This window comes from Somniosus microcephalus, chromosome 23 (assembly GCF_052327205.1).
Source record: "Somniosus microcephalus isolate GS21.2 chromosome 23, FLI_Smic_1.0, whole genome shotgun sequence".
NCBI lineage: Eukaryota > Metazoa > Chordata > Chondrichthyes > Squaliformes > Somniosidae > Somniosus > Somniosus microcephalus.
This window is the reverse complement of record NC_141009.1, coordinates 14360655-14378988: the sequence shown is the minus strand read 5'-3', so window position 1 is coordinate 14378988 and position 18334 is coordinate 14360655. Positions and strand designations below refer to the sequence as shown.

The window sequence follows — 18334 nt, the reverse complement described above, 5'->3', positions numbered from 1 at the left end:
CTTATTGAATGGCGGAGCAGGCTCGAGGAGCTGTATGGCCGACTCCTACTCCTAATTCTTATGAATATTCCTGATCTATATTGTGCCTGGGTCTAGGTTTGAACCACAGGGGTCTCAAAACCAGCATTTCTAACTGCTGGTCTCAATGGCTTCAGGCTTGTGTAAGCATATAAAATAGCAAAGGCTCCAGATAAAACACAATTTGATTTTCACACTCTATATATTTTCATCATCTGAAGTCAGGTCAAATAAAAGGGGATTGTTTGCAGGTGGGTTCATTCTTTGTCTGTAATGATCAATTTGCAAAGTCGATTGGAACTGATGAGGGTGATTAAAAAGGACATTGCTTCATTTAAGGGATGGCCGGATACTATAATGGGGAGCTGACTGGGTTAACATTGTGAGACCGAATGGGCTACCTCATCTGAATTTCTTTTGAGCAATCACTTGAAACTGATGAGGGGACTCTCAAATCCCTCCAGGTGGAGAGAATCAGAGATTGTTGATGACATTGCTGAAGGTTCAGAGTGCTTGTATTTTTCCTGTGTTCATAAAACCCAAAGGACTGGCCGATGGACGCTGTTTTTAAACAAAGAGAATTATTGATGTGATCGGATGATGCTGAGGTCATGGTGCGTCCAAGGATGAGTGGTCGGAGAGGCCCTTCTAACTATGCTGTGTGTGAAACCATCACCCCCAGGACTACCAAGGGCGTCTTCTCGTCATATGCTTTGGGTGTAGAGGATTCTGAGGAGGTCACTACAGACAATGCTGAAGATTCTGTGTATAGCTGGTGTGTGATGCGTACAAATCAAGCTGTTCCCCTAGTTTGTTGGGTTTCAATCTGTTTAAATTGTAATGTTATAATGTTTTTTTTAAGGGACGGGGTTTATAGTTTCAATATTCTGGAAATTCTATAAACCTATAGCTGTTGCTACTCCATGCTCTGAAATAAATGTTAATGGCTTTTTATTTCTCTTGCTCTTTTCTTTCCCCCCACCCCCCCCCCCCCCCCCATCGAAACAATTTATGGGGATACACTAAGCACAAGATGGTTGAGAACTGGAAACCTTTTCCCTCTCTCCCTCACCCCCAACCCTACCTTTCTTCCTCTCCTGTATGTCTGTGAGCTGCTGGCTGTAAGTTGCACAGTAGCGATGTAAAGGATAGTGAATGTCACTCTCATTGTGTGTGGTAAGAACCAATGTAAAGAGTCTCAAGGGTCGGTGTATGAGTTGGGATAGTGTGCCTTGTGTTTAAGGGCGTGCCTGTACTGTCTAATATCTAAGCATGCGATGATCTAACTTTGGGTGTAATCATAGGCCCCCTCTTGTGATCTGAACAGGATACTTGTGTCTTTCTGCATATGCCTCATGGAGAAAACATTTAAGACAAGACCAGATAGAACTAGCAAAGCTTTTTTATTTCAATCCGCACAGCTTGTAATAATGAACACACCACAAGTCCCTGTATCAGTAAGTCATTTGCTTGACTTAAACAAAGTAACTTCTAACTACTGTCCTGCATCCTAAGCTTCTGATGAAAACTTGCCGGCTTTCTGTTTTGGGAAAGCCTGACTGTTTTTTGTTTTGTTCCTATTTTATCTCCCTGCCTTCCTAACTGGAGAGGAGGGCCTGTTCCAGAAAACCTCTTGAGAATCTGGGATCAAAGGCTTCCTGATTTTTTTTTTTATAATGGATACGAAGTGTCTATTAACTATGGAGACTGGCTGATTGAATTGGTTATTGTTTTGGGGTACAGTAACTTCAATGCCCAACTCACTAATATTTCGATCACCTTGGTGTGATTTTTTTTTTTTTAACGTGGGTGAACATGTGCTGTTTTAACACAACTTTAAACATTACTCCTTTTCCAAAATCTTTCAGCCGGTTGAATTAAAAACTGAAACGTGACACTTGCATGCAGATGTTTTTTTCCGTGATGGCGCCAGTCTAACCGTGCCAAAATACAGATGTCCGCAGATTTGTGTTGCATGTTCAGTATTCCAGTGTGTTCCTTTTCTCTGCTGTCATTTTTAGTGCAAGATGTGAACTTTGTGCTTTCTCCCTGGTGGGGGAAGAGTAATGTGTAAGAACACCTGTACCAACAGGACCTGATGGACTGTCTACACAAGGGGGTAAAAGATTGAACATTCACTTGTTTGGAACCTCATTGTGAATATTGTTTTCTCTCTTCCTCTGTCGCTGAACTCTGGTGCTTTCAAACCCTCCATCCGAACATTTAGGGTATTATTCTTCCAGTGATCAATCTAATGGAATGGAGGCTATTGGTTGAAGACTGTAATCTGATCATTGTGGGGTGGGATTTACATGATTCAAATTCATTTTTATTGAGTCAAAGCTATTTATTTAAATATGGTAGTACTTGTTACAACTCCTAAATTACATAATAAATCCATTACATTCATTGGCCGCAATAAAACAAAGTCTTGAACAGCTTTAGGATTAACAGTATAAATGCAGTGGTAAATTTTACAGATAAATCAATAATATTAACAGTACAGGTACCCTTAGTGAAAAACAATTTTACGCCAGTCCTATTATGATTCAAATTCTTGTGGTTTGCAAAGTGGGGAAATTCCTCTCTCTGGGAGCCCCCTCTTCCCGTCCCCCAGGTAATCTAAACTAGTCCAGGAGACCACATAGACCATGTATGTGCCACTTTGTAAGATGTGATCTTCCCGATCAGGGACTGGTCCAGCGCTCTCTAAGGCTCACAGGGTTTGCGCTCATCACGTGAGCTGCTAACTTGTTCCATGGGTCTACTATCCTCTGGGACATGAACCACTCTTAACATTTAATCCTACCCTTGTGTAGCTTGCATGCATGACCTGTGGTCTTGTTCTCCCGTTCTCTCTTCCACCACCCGCCCCCCCATTACACCACCCCCCCCCCCCCAATTCCACTCAGGCTTCCTAACATGTAATAATGGCATTGGTTTGGAAGGGGCACAACATTGGTACCAGGTCAATGCTAATATTTAAACTGGTTACTCTACTTATATGGAATTATTGAGCAAGTGACAGTGATTACACTTTCTCTGCTTTTAGAAGTAGAAGATCTATTCATCCTGTCTTGTGCCTGCCATCTCCAGAACTATTCTGAAGCTATGTCTGCTTTTAGTGGTTAAAAATTTCCAATAATTGCTTAGTTGCTCATGATCCAGATTGAGCTGCCTGGAGTCCTGCGCTGCCTTAATGCTGCTGTGTTTTCCAAGGCTGCTCACCTTCTCCATTCACTCTTGGTCCAGCAGTGATTCTGAGGAGGAGAAAGAGGAAAGGCTGAGCGAGGAGAAACTTGATGACTTCCAGAAGCAGATGTTAAGAGAACATAAAGAAGCCATGGCCAAAGCTGAAGCCCAGGTTGACAAGCTAAATGTGATCAAAGAGCGCAACAGGAGGTAAAAATCTAATATATTTAATGTTTTTTTTAACATCAGGCCACATTTCCTGTCCACTTTTTTCCTTTAATAATTCTTGTGTCCACATTTTATAATTGAAACCGTTTATGTAAACATCAGTGTAATTGTAACTCTGGCCAATGGGGTACTGCAGGACCACTACTGGACCAAGGCTGTAATGATGGTGACCAGTTTGTATTGGCAGTTTCTGTTCTAAATGTGGACATTAGAATTTTATAATGGAAATATAAAGATAACAAAAGGTGATTGAATTGTCCAATTGCCCTCTGCCCTCTAACCCCAATTCACCTCGAGACTACACTTGGTCTCCCTGTGTGCAATACCATGGGAGATTAACTAGCAATATTTAAATTTGCTATGTAGGTTCTACCCTCCTCCTTGTGTGGGCATCACCATTCTGTCATGCCTCTACATGGTGTTTTGCTGGGATTTTCCAATTCTAAAGCTACCTGTAGCTGCACACATGTCTCCCGCTAGATGGGCCTCCAGAAGCTGCGGCATCACGGAGGGGAAATTTGCTGTGTCCTGACTTTCTACGGACAACACCACGGGAGAACTCCTTTTCTAAATAAGGGATCCTTCTTGGGCAGTCCCTCGGAGCCGAGGATGACTTTCTTCCACATTAAAAATGAGTTTGCAGGTGACTGAGTCCAATGCGGGACCTACAGTCTCTGTTACAGGTGGGGCAGACGGTGGTTGAAGGGGTGGGTGCGGTGCTTGGGTTGACGTGCGCTGCCTGCGCTTGGCTTCCGCTTGCTCCCGGCGAAGAGACTCGGTGTTCGGTGCCTTCCCGGATGCTTCTCCTCCACTTTGTGCGGTCTTGGGCCCAGGGATTCCCAGGTGTTGGTGGGGATGTTGCACTTTTTCAAGGAGGCTTTGAAAGTGTCCTTGAAGCGTTTCCTCTGCCCACCTGGGGCGCTCTTGCCATGTCAGACCTCCGAGTAGAGCGCTTGTTTTGGGAGTCTCGTATCGGGCATGCAGACAATGTGACTCGTCCATCGGAGCTGATTGAGTGTAGTCAAAGCTTTGATGTTGGCCTGAGCGAGAACACTGATGTTGGTGCGCCGATCCTGCCAATGGATTTGCGGGATAAGGGATCATGTTAGCTATGGTCAGGTCAGCCTGAGGGGGAGAGGTCGCCTCACTGACTCTGCATTTTGTGCACGAGACCCGACCCGACCCCTTTGACAGCTGCTGAACTCTTCAGTGTTGCTTTTATACAGAATCAGAGGTTTACGGCACGGAAGGGGGCCATTCAGCCCATCGTGTCTGTGCCAGCCCCCAAAAAAGCTATCCAGCCTAATCCCACTTTCCAGCTCTTGGTCCGTAGCCCTGTAGGTTACAGCACTTCAAGAGCATATCCAAGTACTTTTTAAAAAAAAATAAAAAATAAATAAATAAATAAATAAAACAACCTGAGGGTCTCTGCCTCTACCACCCTTTCAGGCAGTGAGTTCCAGACTCCCAGCACCCTCGATGAAAAACATTTCTCCTCAACTCTCCTCTAATCCTCCTACCAATTACTTTAAATCTATGCCCCCTGGTTCTTTTCCTCTCTGCTAAGGGAAATCGGTCCTTCCTATCCACTCTATCTGGGCCCCTCATAATTTTATACACCTCAATTAAATCTCCCCTCAGTTGCATCTGTTCCAAAGAAAACAAACCCAGCCTCTCCAATCTTTCCTCATAGAACAAAAGAGTAAGTCAGAACCTTTCAAGTTTTTAGCTGTCTTTTTATTCCCATGTTTGGTTAAACTTCATTCACTGTTTTATAAGTACAAAGTATACCTTTACATCAGCAGAAACCAGCACCGAGGTCAATGGGAGTATTTCCTTTTTGTAAATGCAAAGCTTTAATTTATATAAAAAGAAACCGGATAGCTAAAATAAAAACAAATCATTTTGCAGGGCTATGGGGAAAGAGCAGGGGGAGTGGGATTAAGTGGTTAGCTCGACCAGAAGAGCCGGCAGAATGGACCAAACGGCCGTCTCCTGTGCCGTGTCATTCCGATTCTAACCTGAAAGTGTCGACGTGTGAAACATAGAAACGTAGAAGATAGGAGCAGGAGTAGGCCATTCGGCCCCTCGAGCCTGCTCCACCATTCAATGAGATCATGGCTGATCATCCAAACTCAGTACCCTGTCCCTGCCTTCTCCCCATATCCCTTTAGCCTTAAATATATCTAACTCCTTCTTGAATATATTTAATGAATTGGCCTCAACTGCCTTGTGTGGTAGAGAATTCCACAGGTTCACCACTGAGTGAAGAAATTCCTCCTCATCTCAGTCCTAAATGGCTTACCCCTTATCCTTAGACTGTGACCCTTGGTTCTGGACTCCCCTGCCATCGGGAACATCCTTCCTGCATCTAGTCCTGTTAGAATTTTATAAGTTTCAATGAGATCCCCTCTCATTCTTCTAAACTCCAGCAAGTATAAGCCCAATCGGCCCAATCTCTCCTAATATTTCATTCCTGTCATCCCAGGTATCAGCCTGGTGAATCTTTGCTGCACTCCCTCCATGGCAAGAACATCCTGCCTCAGATAAGGCGACCAAAACTGCGCACACTACTCCAAGGTGTGGTCTCACCAAGGCCCTGTACAACTGCAGCAAGACATCCTTGTTCCTGTACTCAAACCCTCTCGCTATGAAGGCCAACATACCATTTGCCTTCTTACCCGCCTGCTGCACCTGCATGCTTGCCTTCAGCGACTGGTGCACAAGGACACCCAGGTCTCGTTGCACTTCCCCTTCTCCCAATCTATTGCCGTTCAGATAATCTGCCTTCCTGTTTATGCCACCAAAGTGGAAACATCAGCCAATTTCTTCTCTCTCTGCTGTCTACTTCCAGAACGACTGCTTGGGTTTTTTAAATAAAATTTTGGATTTTAGTTAAGTATGGAAAGTGGATCTCTCCAAGCCCAAATGTAAAGAGCTTTTTTTGAGGATGTAATGTTCTCTTTACACCTTTTTTTTTGCTGGAGATACTCCACCGGTGCCTAGGTAGGTGAGCAAGAACTCCTGCCAAGACCTGACCCAATCCCACCCCAGCTCTGTCGTCCCACAGATGCATGACAAAGTTAGGGGTGGGGGAAAGAGATTGTTTAAATCTATTAATGGGATGGATGTTGTGTGTGTCAAGCGTCGTGACCTTTTAAACTCTAATGGATGCTTGGGGGAAAAAAGCTAAATACAGTTGCCCACTATGAAGCCTGTCTGTCCTGAGTTCATGGCTTTTGTGAAAGCAGTCACTCGTTTCCTTTTAATCTGCCAGGAAACGGATTAAAATCAGCTGTGATCAGCTTCGGGATCTGCTGCCTAAATTTGAAGGACGAAGGAATGATATGGCATCAGTCCTGGAGATGACTGTGAAATACCTGGAGCTTGTCCAAGCACTTATCCCACCACAGGAACCCAGAGTGAGTCGACGACCCAAGATTTTTCTCCTGTGTGTATGTGATCCTTTTCCCTCCACACTGTCTACAATCATCTATTTTCCCCATTCCCCGTCAAGCTCCCCAAAAGTGAAGATTGGTTAACTCAGCACAGACTGGGATAGAACCTGGGAGCTTCCTGATTTGTGTGGCTCAGTGAGCAGAGATTTTCAAGCAAATCCACTTCTTTGAACTTAATAGAAATTGAGATTTGTCTACTCTTAACTAACCTATAATAACGAGTCTCCAATCTTGTGTCTTATGTAAAATACAAAGCTTAAAAAAGGAGCTGTCTTTCACGGGCTGAAACTGCATTTTGTTCAGACTTTATCGGTACCCGAGGGACTATATGAAAAATGGCAGAAACCCACCACAAAGACAGAACCAGCAAAACCATGTTCTGTACAAGATGAGAGGACAAGGGGGAGACGAGAAATGTACAGGTAAGAGTTTGTATAATTGTTAAATAGCACTGGTGTTCAGTTTCCACTGTTTTTATTGGGATGTCCTTGGCCACGGTTTATCCTGCCCCCAGGAACCTGGGATGGTCTCGGTTGGGGATATAACTCGTGTGTGTTCCTCTTGGGGCAGGAGGTGCTGTAAATTGTTACTTATATAAAATACACTGGGTAACCAGTCATCTCAATCCTGAGTGACTGGGCTGTGGGAAGCTGAGAGTTGCAGATCCCCCTCCCTCAAGGGGGATGTTGGTATACAAGATGAAGTGCTGCTGTTGACTTAGTGTTTAGTTATTGTTGGATGTACCCTAGTTTAACACGAAACTTCCAAACAGTTAAGGAGTTGGAATCCCCCCCCCCCCCCCCCACCGTTATCCAGTGCTTGTACGGGTCTTCATGCAGTGTATGGAAAAACTCAACAAATTGTGCTGATCAGCCCATATGCTTCTCTTTAAGTAGGACAAATGATGCATCATTCAGATCTGCTCAGGAACCAGCATTTTCAAATTTTTTTCTATTTTGTGAAATTGCAGCACTCTGACATGAATCACATTCTAACATGTAGAAATTTGTTAGATCTCACATGCCTTCTGCCATTTGGTCTACACACGTCACTGCGCTGATGTGGAATCATCGCTTTGTATTGCAACTCCAAGGGCTACGTGTTGTCAATTTCTCCTCTGATGCCATTCATTTTTGGCATCCCTAGAAGATGTGCAGTACCAATATTGGAAGGAACCATGTGACTATTCATCCCTAGCCAGTTGAGGGAGCAGAAGGGAGGAAAAGCCAAACAACCCGGCACTCCAGTCTGAGAAACCAGAGTGAATATTGGTGGATAAAGATCTGAATCCTGGTCTCTTGTCAGTCCATCACCCTAGTTAATCATTTCCAGAGTCTTCTCTTGATGTGCTATAGGAACAATGTTTTCATACTTAAAATATCATATTCCTTTTCAACAGGAAAAAGGAACCAGTGAAAACGTACTACACAAGACAAAGTGCAAAGAACAAAAAGCAAGCCTTGGCTGAGAGTGTGGGCATCTCCCAACACTTGCCACGAGTGAGCATCCCTTTCATCTCAGGTTAGCTCTGTTAATAAAAGTTGATTCAACTAGTCCAACTCTTTTAAAGGGGGTGGGAAACTACCATCACACTCTTCTAGCACTAAACCAAACTGAGCCTAGTGCAAGACCAGAAATGAACTCCTGTTCTTTTGAAACAAGAACTGGCTGCTGGAGGTTGTGGGCAGATCTGTATTCAAGTTAGGAAGTATATCTCTCCAATAAATGGTGTAGGCATGAAAGACCAACACTTGGATAGTGAGTAAAGGATCCTGTTTCTCACCTATAACATTCAGGATTCTGTTATCCTGACAATGGAGTAAGAGGATTAAGCATCTGATTTAATCTCTGGAAATTACATTGATGTGAAATGTTTGGAAACTGACTCTGTATTGGCTTAATTTTTAACTGCTATGTACTAGTGACCTCTGGCAGTGTGTTGCTCAGGTGAACTGTTCTTGTATAGAATAGTAATGAACACACGCTTGTATTTTTGTGTCTCTCTCTTTTTATATTGGTGCGGTAAAAGTAAGCTCGAGAAATTTCTGTTGTAGGGAAGCCTACAATATTGCCCGTCACTGGCTCTTCTGAACAACATGTGGCATCTCCAGCCAGTCATCTACCGGCCAAGTGGTTTGCAACTCTCACCAATGGATGGCAAGATTCACAGCTACAAAATCTTCTGACCACAAGTCCTAAAACTCTTGCTCCAGTTCAACAAAATGGGTTTGTGTCTCCACCTCAACTTTTGGGGGGGGGGGGGGGGAGAAAGTTTGAAGTATTGTATTTTCAGGGTTTAATTCCTGTTATAACCTCAGCTCTCCAGGGAGAAGTGCAACTCAACCAGATAATCTGTCCTTCAACATCCAAGACCAATGGAATACTGTGCAAGGTAAGGTTGTATGATGCTGTAAAATTCAGCTAGCCAATCTCACTCAGTTTTAATTGGCAACTTTATCTCTATTGAAGTAAATATTTTTATTTAACCACTTTTATAGGGAGGTATATGCCTTCTGCCTCTCTAGGGCAGTGTGACTTTTTTCATATTGGTTCATGGGATGTGGGCGTCACTGGCAAGGCCAGCATTTATTGCCCATCCCTAATTGCCCTTGAGAAGGTGGTGAGCCGCCGCCGCCTTGAACTGCTGCAGTCTGTATAGTGAAGCTGCTCCCGCAGTGCTGTTAGGGAGTTCCAGGATTTTGTCCCAGCGACGATGAAGGAATGGCCCGATATACGTCCAAGTCAGGATGGTGTGTAATTTGGAGGGGGTGGTGTTCCCATGCGCCTGCTGCCCTCGTCCTTCTAGGTGGAAGAGGTCGTGGGTTGGGGAGGAGCTGAGATTAACTTGATTGTACCTGTGTCCCACTGCTCTTTGCACATGTGCTGCCCTGTGAATAAAACATTTTCTTTCCGCTGCTTGTACCTCCAGTTAGTTCAGTGAGTAGCTCCGCCGTATCAGCCAGAAACCCCCCAGGTTGAAATCCCTAGTCTCGGTTGAGTTAGCTGCTCTCGGCCAGGGTGGCAGTAAGGACACTGCAATTGGCTTCTGTCCTTCATTTGGGAGGACGACGTCCATCAGGATTCCCACACCAGATTGTTGACCAACAGCCACTGGACTTGGACATGTGGTTGTCCGGCGAGTACGGGATTGGGCTCAGTGTTGATGCGCACTCTTACAGTAGGGGTTGGCTGTCACTGAACTGTTAGGGTTCATGTAAAAAGAATGTGCCACTTAAGCAAGGCACTACAAGGGTATGTGTGGCATTATACCCCAGCGAGGAGTTTGACCCTTTTTCTTAAGTGGTGGAAGGGGCGAGAGAACTAATTGTAGCAGTGAATTTTGTCATGTGTATACCTACTGCTCCATCCTGTAACTTAAGAGAAATGAAGGGGGATAACTCCAAATAATTATCAACTACATTATCAAACTAAGGATGAAGCACCCAACAAATCATTTCTCCCCCCACTTTGACCTGTGACAGGTGGCACTAAGTTGTGTGTTGATACTGGAGTGGTGGGTACAAGTCTGAATTCTGCTCTGTTTACTTGCACTCTGACGAAACGTGGGTGCTGAGCAGCGGTTATTTCTGGCGGGGAGCTGCCTGGTTACAGGGCACACTGGTATTCTGCAAACAGCCTATGTTCCTCACCTGGTGACTGCTTGGCTAAATAGTGCCAATCTTGCAGGGGATGGGGAGGGGCAAGTGTTCAAAACTATCTGCATAAAGTATTGACAAAGGGTCCCTGACTCAACGTTGACTCTCTCTCTCTCTCTCTCCCCCAGCATTTTCTTTCTCTCACAGCATTTTCTGTTTTAGATTTCCAGCATCTGCAGTATTTTGCTATTGTATCTGCATAGTGTTGGCAAACTAAAATATTTCCCTTTTTTATGTTTACATTTTTTCTTGTAATAACCAGTTGCCATATTCACAGCCATGTACTACACATGCTAGATAATAATAATCATTCATGTAATGAATCAAATGTATTGGCATTTATCTTAGCATGCAGAGAAGTGGGTAAGTTAAACTACATTTATTGAACAAAGTGTACATATATAAAGGCTTGCTATAGAACAAATCACTTTTTTAAAACGCTGGATACTGGTCATTCACTAAATAGGAACTGACTGATACTCTACAGTTGAGACCTATTGGCATGGTGTAAACCAAATGTCTCCTGTTGGGGGAGGGTTGGAAAGCTTGCATCTTTGTTTCTCATAACGTATTGATCAGAATTTGCAGCATAGAGGGAAGCCATTTGGCCCAATGCACCTGTGCACAGTTGTCCCATTGCCCTGCTGCACCCTCCCCACCCCACCCATTTTAATCCACTTTTTCCTTTTAAAGTGATGGGCTCAGCTTCCATCATTGTTTCTGCTAGGACATTCCTTGTTAAAAGATGAACATGGATGTGAAAGGTCATCTGACCCATCTTTCATCTGTCAAGAGGTTACCATGTCTTGCTCTTGCAATTTAGGTTGATGTACTTTTCTAATTTACCTTTTCCATGCTGTAAACATGATCTTGTGTGCCTAGTTACGACCACTTCCTAGCTGCTTCCTTTTGAGGCTGAATAATCCAAGTTTCTCCTGACTTTCCTTGTAACTCTTCTCAAAGGTGGAGGAGTGACCTAATTGAGATCTTTAAAATTATGAAAGGTTTGGATACAGAGAATGTTTCCACTTGTGGGGAAGAGCATAACTAGAGGCCATCAATATAAGATCATCAAGCAATTCAATAGGGAATTCAGAAGAAACATCTTTACCCAGTGGTGAGAATGTGGAACTCTTCACCACAGGGAGTGGTTGAAGCAAATAGTATAGATGCACTTAAGGGGAGAAGGGAATAGAGGGTTATGCTGATGGATTTAGATGAGGAGGTGGCTTGAGTGGAGCATAAATGCCAGCATGGCCTATTTCTGTGCTGTACATTCTATGTAACCCTGACCTCTAACACCAGTGATCAGCCCTGTGGCTCTTTGTATTGCATCCAGCACTACAACCTTTCCTGTGTCCCAAGTTTGCTGACAATACAAAGTAAGGTGGTTAAAGTAAGCTGTGAGGAGGATGCATGGAGGCTGCAAAGGGATTAGAGTACAAAAGTAAAGAAGTCTCACTACAATTGTATAGGGCCTTGGTGAGACCACATCTCAAGTACTGTGTACAGTTTTGGTCTCCTTGCTTTAGAGGGAATGCAACATAGGTTTACTGGACTGATTCCTGGGATGAAGGGATCATCTTATGAGGAGACTGAGTAGACCAGGCCTATATTCGAGTTTAGAAGAATGAGGTGATACATATAAAATTCTTAAGGGTCGATGCTGGGAGGATGTTTCCCCCTGGCTGGAGAGTCTAGAACTAAAGGGTCACAGTCTCAGGATAAGGGGTCAGCCATTTAGGACTGATGAGGAGAAATTTCTTCAAAGCACTATGAAGCTTTGGAATTCTCTACCCCACAGGGTTGTGGATGTTCACTTGAGTATATATTCAATAGATTTTTGGATATGAAGGAATCAAGGGATTTGGGGATAGTGCAGGAAGGTGGAGTTGAGGTAGATGATCAGCCATGATCTTGAATGGCAGAGCAGGCTCGACGAGCCAAATGACCTACTCCTGTTCCTAGTTCTTATGTCCTAGAAAACTGGACACCATACTCCAGATGTGGTCTGACTGAAGCATTGCAGATTAAGCACAACTTCCTCTCTTGAATTCTACTGCTTTGACTAGAGTTCAACATTCTATTGGCTTTGTGAACATCTTGAGTGTTGTATCTAAGGCTTGTGGGTCTTGAGTTCTTCCTTTGCTATTCAACACAATTTGTGGATTATGGGTGCTTCCTATGTGCAGTACTTCACGTGTTCATTTTAAATTTAATCTGTCATTGTCCTATCCACTTGCATATTTGAGTAACCTATTTTCTAATTTCTGAGCTGCCTCAAAGTTCACCCAAGTATAAATGCAAGTTGTTGCCATTGTGTCTCCATTTGGTATTGTCTGGAAAAATGACCAATTTGCATCAAATTTCTCAATCCAATTCACTAAATTAGAAACCCTAAAGTTTTGTAACAATCTAGTTTCTACTCTTTAGCTAATTTCTTATCCATTCCGAAGACTTGACTGAGTTCCCCACAGCTTTGAGCTTCACTTAACGTGGAACTTTGTCACAATTCCTTTTTGAAGTCTAGGGACATTACATGGGGCTTTCCATCATCCACTTACGATGTCCCTTCCTCAAAGCCAGAAGTTGGTCAGGTAGGATCTTGCTGTTCTGAACCTATAGTGACAAATTTTGCTAGTTATACAGATAACCTTGTGCATTTTATTTTTTAGAAAAACCAAGCAAATTTCACTCTTTACTGTATCAAAATACCTCAATCAGATCTCTTCTAGTGAAGAGCCCCAGTTCTTCTAGTCTCTCCTCATAACTGAAGTCCCTCATTCATAGTATCTTAGTAAATCTCTCTCCTCCATGGCCTTGACATCCTTTGCTGTCCAAAACTGACCATATTTTAAATGCCCAACAAATGTGTAGGTTTAGCATTATCTATGCCCCTAGTTCTAAAACCCTAGAATACAATTTTTTCTAACATGGGCTATCACTTGTACTTTGGCTTTGTATCTGACTGCCTATTGCCACACTTCTCTGCATTAAATTTCATCCAAATTCAACGTGTTGTTTGTCCTCCTGAATTTGACTTGTTGCTGACTTTAGTTCCCTATTTTTGTCTGCACTTTTTATGTTGTGCCCCCTATACTTGAGTCCAGATTTCTCTAGGTTGAGGCTCCCAACACCACTGTGACATGCATCTAGTCCATTAACCACTACTTTCAGTCCCAGTTGCCACATTCCCTTTTTAATATTGCTATTGATCATGAACAATTAATGGTGCAGTTGTTGCCAATATGAGCTGCTGATATCAAGTTGCATAACTCTTAATAAATACATGGGTGTTTCTTGTTTATCCACCCCCACCCAGCTCATTGTTTAAAAAAAAATCTCTCCAGTAATACTACTTTGGTAAATTGCTGACTTGGAACATGGCTTCTGACTAAATAAGGATTGGGTATTCCTCATGTATGCCCCCTCCCACCATCAGTAGAATGGTCTTTGAATTTGGGTTGTTAGATAGCAATTGTGCTCCAAACATCAACTGTATTGTACCATTACAGACTCTGACAATTCCACCACCCAAGCTGCCAAAAGCTTGGAGATTTCTGCATCAACTATGGATTCGGATACTTCAATGAACAAAAGTCCGACTTCAGCTTCAGAAGTGAAACCAGAATTGGAAAAATCATCATTCCAAGTACTGGATTTAGATACACTAATGACAGCCGAGAACTCGCTGGGAAACTGGCCAGAAGTGGAGTCGCCAGGGATAACAGATGATCTGTGTGCTGAGGAAGAAATGGCTATGGTAGACTTAATCTTTTTAAGTTTATAACAAATTTAAACCCTGATCATTTTCAGTGGCCTACTTGTGATTTGGGGGGCAAGTGCAGTATTGCTGCTGACCAGCATTTTCACTGCCAGTTGGACAAGTAGTGCCAGGGAATTCTCCCAGTGACCTAGCCAACATTTAACTACCACTAAAAACTTATCTAATTGTTTGTGGGACACTACATGTTGGCTGTATTTGCTTACCACAGTGGCTACTTCAAAAGTACTTCATTGGTTTGGTGTTTAAAAAAAAAAAATCCCAAGGTTGTCCTTTTTTCTTCATGCAAAATTGAAGTGTGTATGAATTTGTTGAGGGCTGTTGTGCTGCACCAAATTACTAGCCTTAATTATAATTTAATTGTTAATGAAAGACAAACTGTTAATCTACAATTTGATTGCAACAGCTAGTGTGGGAATGAGAACAGAAACAATGCAGTAACTGGTACCCTTCGAGAGTTGCACCTGGCTGTGCTGTGGCAGGCCCAACAACCTTTGCCTCAAGGGAGGGGGATATTTTCCTGAATCTTTTCAATGATGTGTGCAGGTGTTTAACCATTTAGCCAGAGGTGCTCAATTTAATTTCCAGCACCTGCAATATTTTGCTTTTATTTTTGAACAGAAAATGGAGTTGTTCCAAGTCTGGCTGCAGCTTGAGAGTTCAGTTAACATGTTTTCTTGATATGCTAATCATTAGAGGGTATCATACAGCCACACATTAAAACTCAATTAAACTTTGCTTAATTTGTTTGAGGGGGGTGCAAGTTATCCCTTGAGGTCCAATCAGAGTTCAGCTGTTATTTGTTTGAAGATTTATATTAAATGGCCCTTGTGATTGTGTAAACCTTTTTGCTATGGACTTGCTATTAAGGTATTGGTAATGCACTGTAAATCAGATTTCTACCACTTTACTATTTTAAAAATACAAGTTTATTCCTTCCACCCCCACACCCACTTTGAAAGGGTATTGGAGTGATTTACTTGTCCGTACTATTACTCTAGGGATCACACCACGACTATATTGTAGCTCAGTCAGTGCTCGAAGGAAAGCAATACAGGAAACTTTTTTTTATCCGGGACCGACGTGGTGCTGGTTCATCAAAAATTCCAGATAACCGAACACTAGTAAAAGATACGGAGCTGAGAGCTCCATATCAAGCAACAGCTTCAGAACAATGGGCACGTGTATCTGTAGTTTAGCAACAGTTGCAGCCACACCCTTGCACAGCAACAAATGGAGTAAAAAAAAAAAAAAAGTAATAAGCTACCTGAACCTACTGAATTTTGCCAGTTAACTGTCATTTCTGGTTATTTAGGTGCTGGTTAATTGAAAGTTTCCTGTACTTCAGTGTATTCACTCCTGTCCCAATAGTTAAATATACAAAGCTATAAATGACATGGGCTAGGGGAAAGAAAATGATTAAACTTAAAGGCAGTATCTTCAGAAATAATGAAGCATTTTTGAACTGAACTTTATTTAAATACTGTACAAGTTGAACATTTGTTGTAAATAAAATACAATATCACCTTTAAACAGCAAGAACACATTAAATAAATGTCTTTTTTTTTACAATTGGGCAATTGAAGGTCAGTATCCAAATATCTACTAGATCCCATCTAATGTATTTGCATTAAGTGAACTTGATGTAGGATCTTTCTTGGAAGAGGAAGAACCAAGATTTTATACCTACTAATGGGTTTCTAGCTAACATACATGGCAGTGGGAAGATGCAAAGTAGAATTGATACTTTTGTCTTTACTGGAAGTACACATCAACGCAGGGGCTGCTGCCTATTAGAGGGATAATTCCCATATAAGATGACCCTTTATTACAACACTACTTGTCCACTTCACCCACCCCACCTTAGTTGGTGCAGTCAGGTTGCTGAGTGAAAGCAGCAATCCATATTGTTTTGAATCACTTCAATTATGGCTTGGGAATGTGTAGCTGTTAATTTGGCTTCAGGTAACCTGCTCTACAGTTATTAAAAAGCATGTTGATTGCATCTAGTAGGTTTTATATTTTATTTCTGTAGTGGAACTAGACTAAAAATGCACCCTAAGCTTGTATGTTCTCTGGCTCACATCTTGCAGTGTGATGGAGGCTAAACTTTACTGAAACATGTACAGTACATATCTATGCTCAATTACAGGGTTTGTGTATACTGTAGAAGACCTAATAGTTTTGCTCAAAGTTAATTTTAAAATACAATCCCTATGTAAAGCAAGGATATAATTGAAAGCACTCATGTAATTCATGAAACAAGTTTTGGTCAACCTTGTAGAAAGAAAATGGAACAATTGACCTGGTCTTTAACTTTCTTTCTCTCTTTCCCCCCATTGCCTTCCTCATCTGATGCAGGAACCACACTTTTATATAAAAACAATATTCAAGCTGGCTCTAGCTTTCCTTCTTTTCACTTAATTTGAAGTTTGACTAAAAGCCATAGCAGGAATGAGAGCTTGTGTGGTTTTAGTCAAAGGCCTATACTTTACCCCATTACATTTAGGAGGGGGAGGGTGGTATGATCCATCAAGTTAAACTGCAATCTGAGACAAGGCAGTAAACCGATCATTTAACCTGACTCCACCAATGTGGAAAGTAATTTCTTAGTGCTTCATATAAGTGGAATTTTCTTCACTTCAAGTTGCATAAATAGTGTGCTGGCACAAAAAGATGTAACCTAGATGTGCCAGAATAAATTGGAACCATTTTAAAAAACTCACCCAGATCTGGAGTAGCTAGCTGGGCAATTTATAAGGCAGCAGGTTTTATTTCAATAATAGATTCAAAGGATATCTCCAATGACGCAAGAAATGCAACTGCTAAATAGAAAGTTTTTGCAGCTTAGTGCATAAAGATTGCTAGATATAATGCACTTATTCTAGGTGCTCTTCTGCACTCTTTGCTTCATATGCTATTTGGTATGGTTACACAAAAGGTGACAATTCAGTGCTGTTATAAATGGGTAAAATGTGCAGGGCAACCCTCTTCCCAAGTCGAAGAATTCACCAAATGTGTGACTCACATTGCGTCATCTTCACCACGCCGACCCCACCCCCGAGGCGTCTGTAATTCATGCTTCCAAAGAGCCTGACAGGGAATAAATAAATAATCTGTATTCAATCCATTAGGCAATGAAATGCAAACATATCTAGTGTTGAGGCTGTGCTCCTGATCAATAAAACACTCCTGTTCATTTTGTGCAATACTTTGCAAGTTCAATGTAATCAATAAACCCACTGCCAATTTGGTTTCTTTGATTTTCTATTACCCTTATCTTTTTTCCCCTCAAAGCATATTTTTGATTAAGCAACACAATTGAAGATTATATAACTTGTATGAAAGATGGAGGTTGGTAATGGTTTTATGGCTGTTTAATTCAGTAAGCATGTAAATGTGAATGCTGGATTTCTTTAGTTTATAAAGCCCAAAGGATATAGGTTGTTTAATACTTCCTTGTAATGCAATTGAAAGGTTCAGGTAATGTAACAGCAGGAGTCTGTTTTAACAAACCTGATGCAATGTTTGGTTTAAAAATTTTTTTTAAACTATGCAAGCAGATGCCCTCTCTAAGTGTTTTTTTCACTTGTCAGTTACCAAGATTTTCTTTCCAGTGTATCAGATTGTTACCTCTGATGTGTGGTTCTATTACTGTACATTTGATCATTACTGATCAAGAATGATGGGTTAGAGTATGGGACAATAATAAGTACCTTTCCTGATTGGGCTGTACACCTATATACAATGACAAGACTGCTGTGATGAATAATTGCAAATTTCTATAAAGTCCTTCAACATCACATGCACAAATATGTAGGAATGTCACCAACATTGCCTAAAGTCACCCTTTTACAAATGATTAATAAAAATGTAGTGGAGTAATTTAAGACACTGGTCTATTCTCTGGAGTCAGGTGTCTTGTATAAACTGCACAATCATCACTGGGTGGGGGTAAATAGCATTGAAGTCCCTCAAGTTAGATTACTGCACCATAA

At 42.0% G+C, this 18334-nt stretch overlaps 2 protein-coding genes across 7 annotated transcripts in view; one reads left to right on the top strand and one right to left on the bottom strand.

Moving 5' to 3' along the window:
* The first annotated feature begins 390 nt into the window (after nt 1-390).
* Nucleotides 391-15904, top strand: LOC147101671 (uncharacterized). 2 transcript variants are annotated; one of them, XM_085965446.1, is made up of 8 exons: nt 391-793; nt 3274-3420; nt 6716-6860; nt 7200-7318; nt 8296-8417; nt 8951-9122; nt 9215-9288; nt 14068-15904. In XM_085965446.1, exons 1-8 carry the CDS (start codon nt 630-632, stop codon nt 14340-14342), a joined length of 1218 nt encoding a protein of 405 aa, XP_085821572.1. In that variant the 5' UTR covers nt 391-629; the 3' UTR covers nt 14343-15904. The 2 variants fall into 2 exon arrangements, with proteins under 2 accessions (XP_085821572.1, XP_085821571.1); XM_085965445.1 differs by having other exon boundaries at nt 3271-3420.
* Nucleotides 1406-18334, bottom strand: part of LOC147101670 (kelch-like protein 20) — a 70573-nt gene continuing 53644 nt past the window's right edge. For 3 of the 5 annotated variants that reach the window (XM_085965440.1, XM_085965441.1, XM_085965443.1), the window contains 3 exons: nt 17365-17429; nt 13117-13171; nt 1406-3278 (listed from right to left, as the gene is read on the bottom strand). In XM_085965440.1, the coding sequence (XP_085821566.1) occupies nt 13146-13171; nt 17365-17429 (91 nt within the window). In that variant the 3' untranslated portion in view covers nt 1406-3278; nt 13117-13145. Of the gene's footprint in view, nt 3279-13116; nt 13172-15791; nt 17430-18334 lie in introns of those variants that run through there. The other 2 variants (XM_085965442.1, XM_085965444.1) reach the window with 2 other exon arrangements.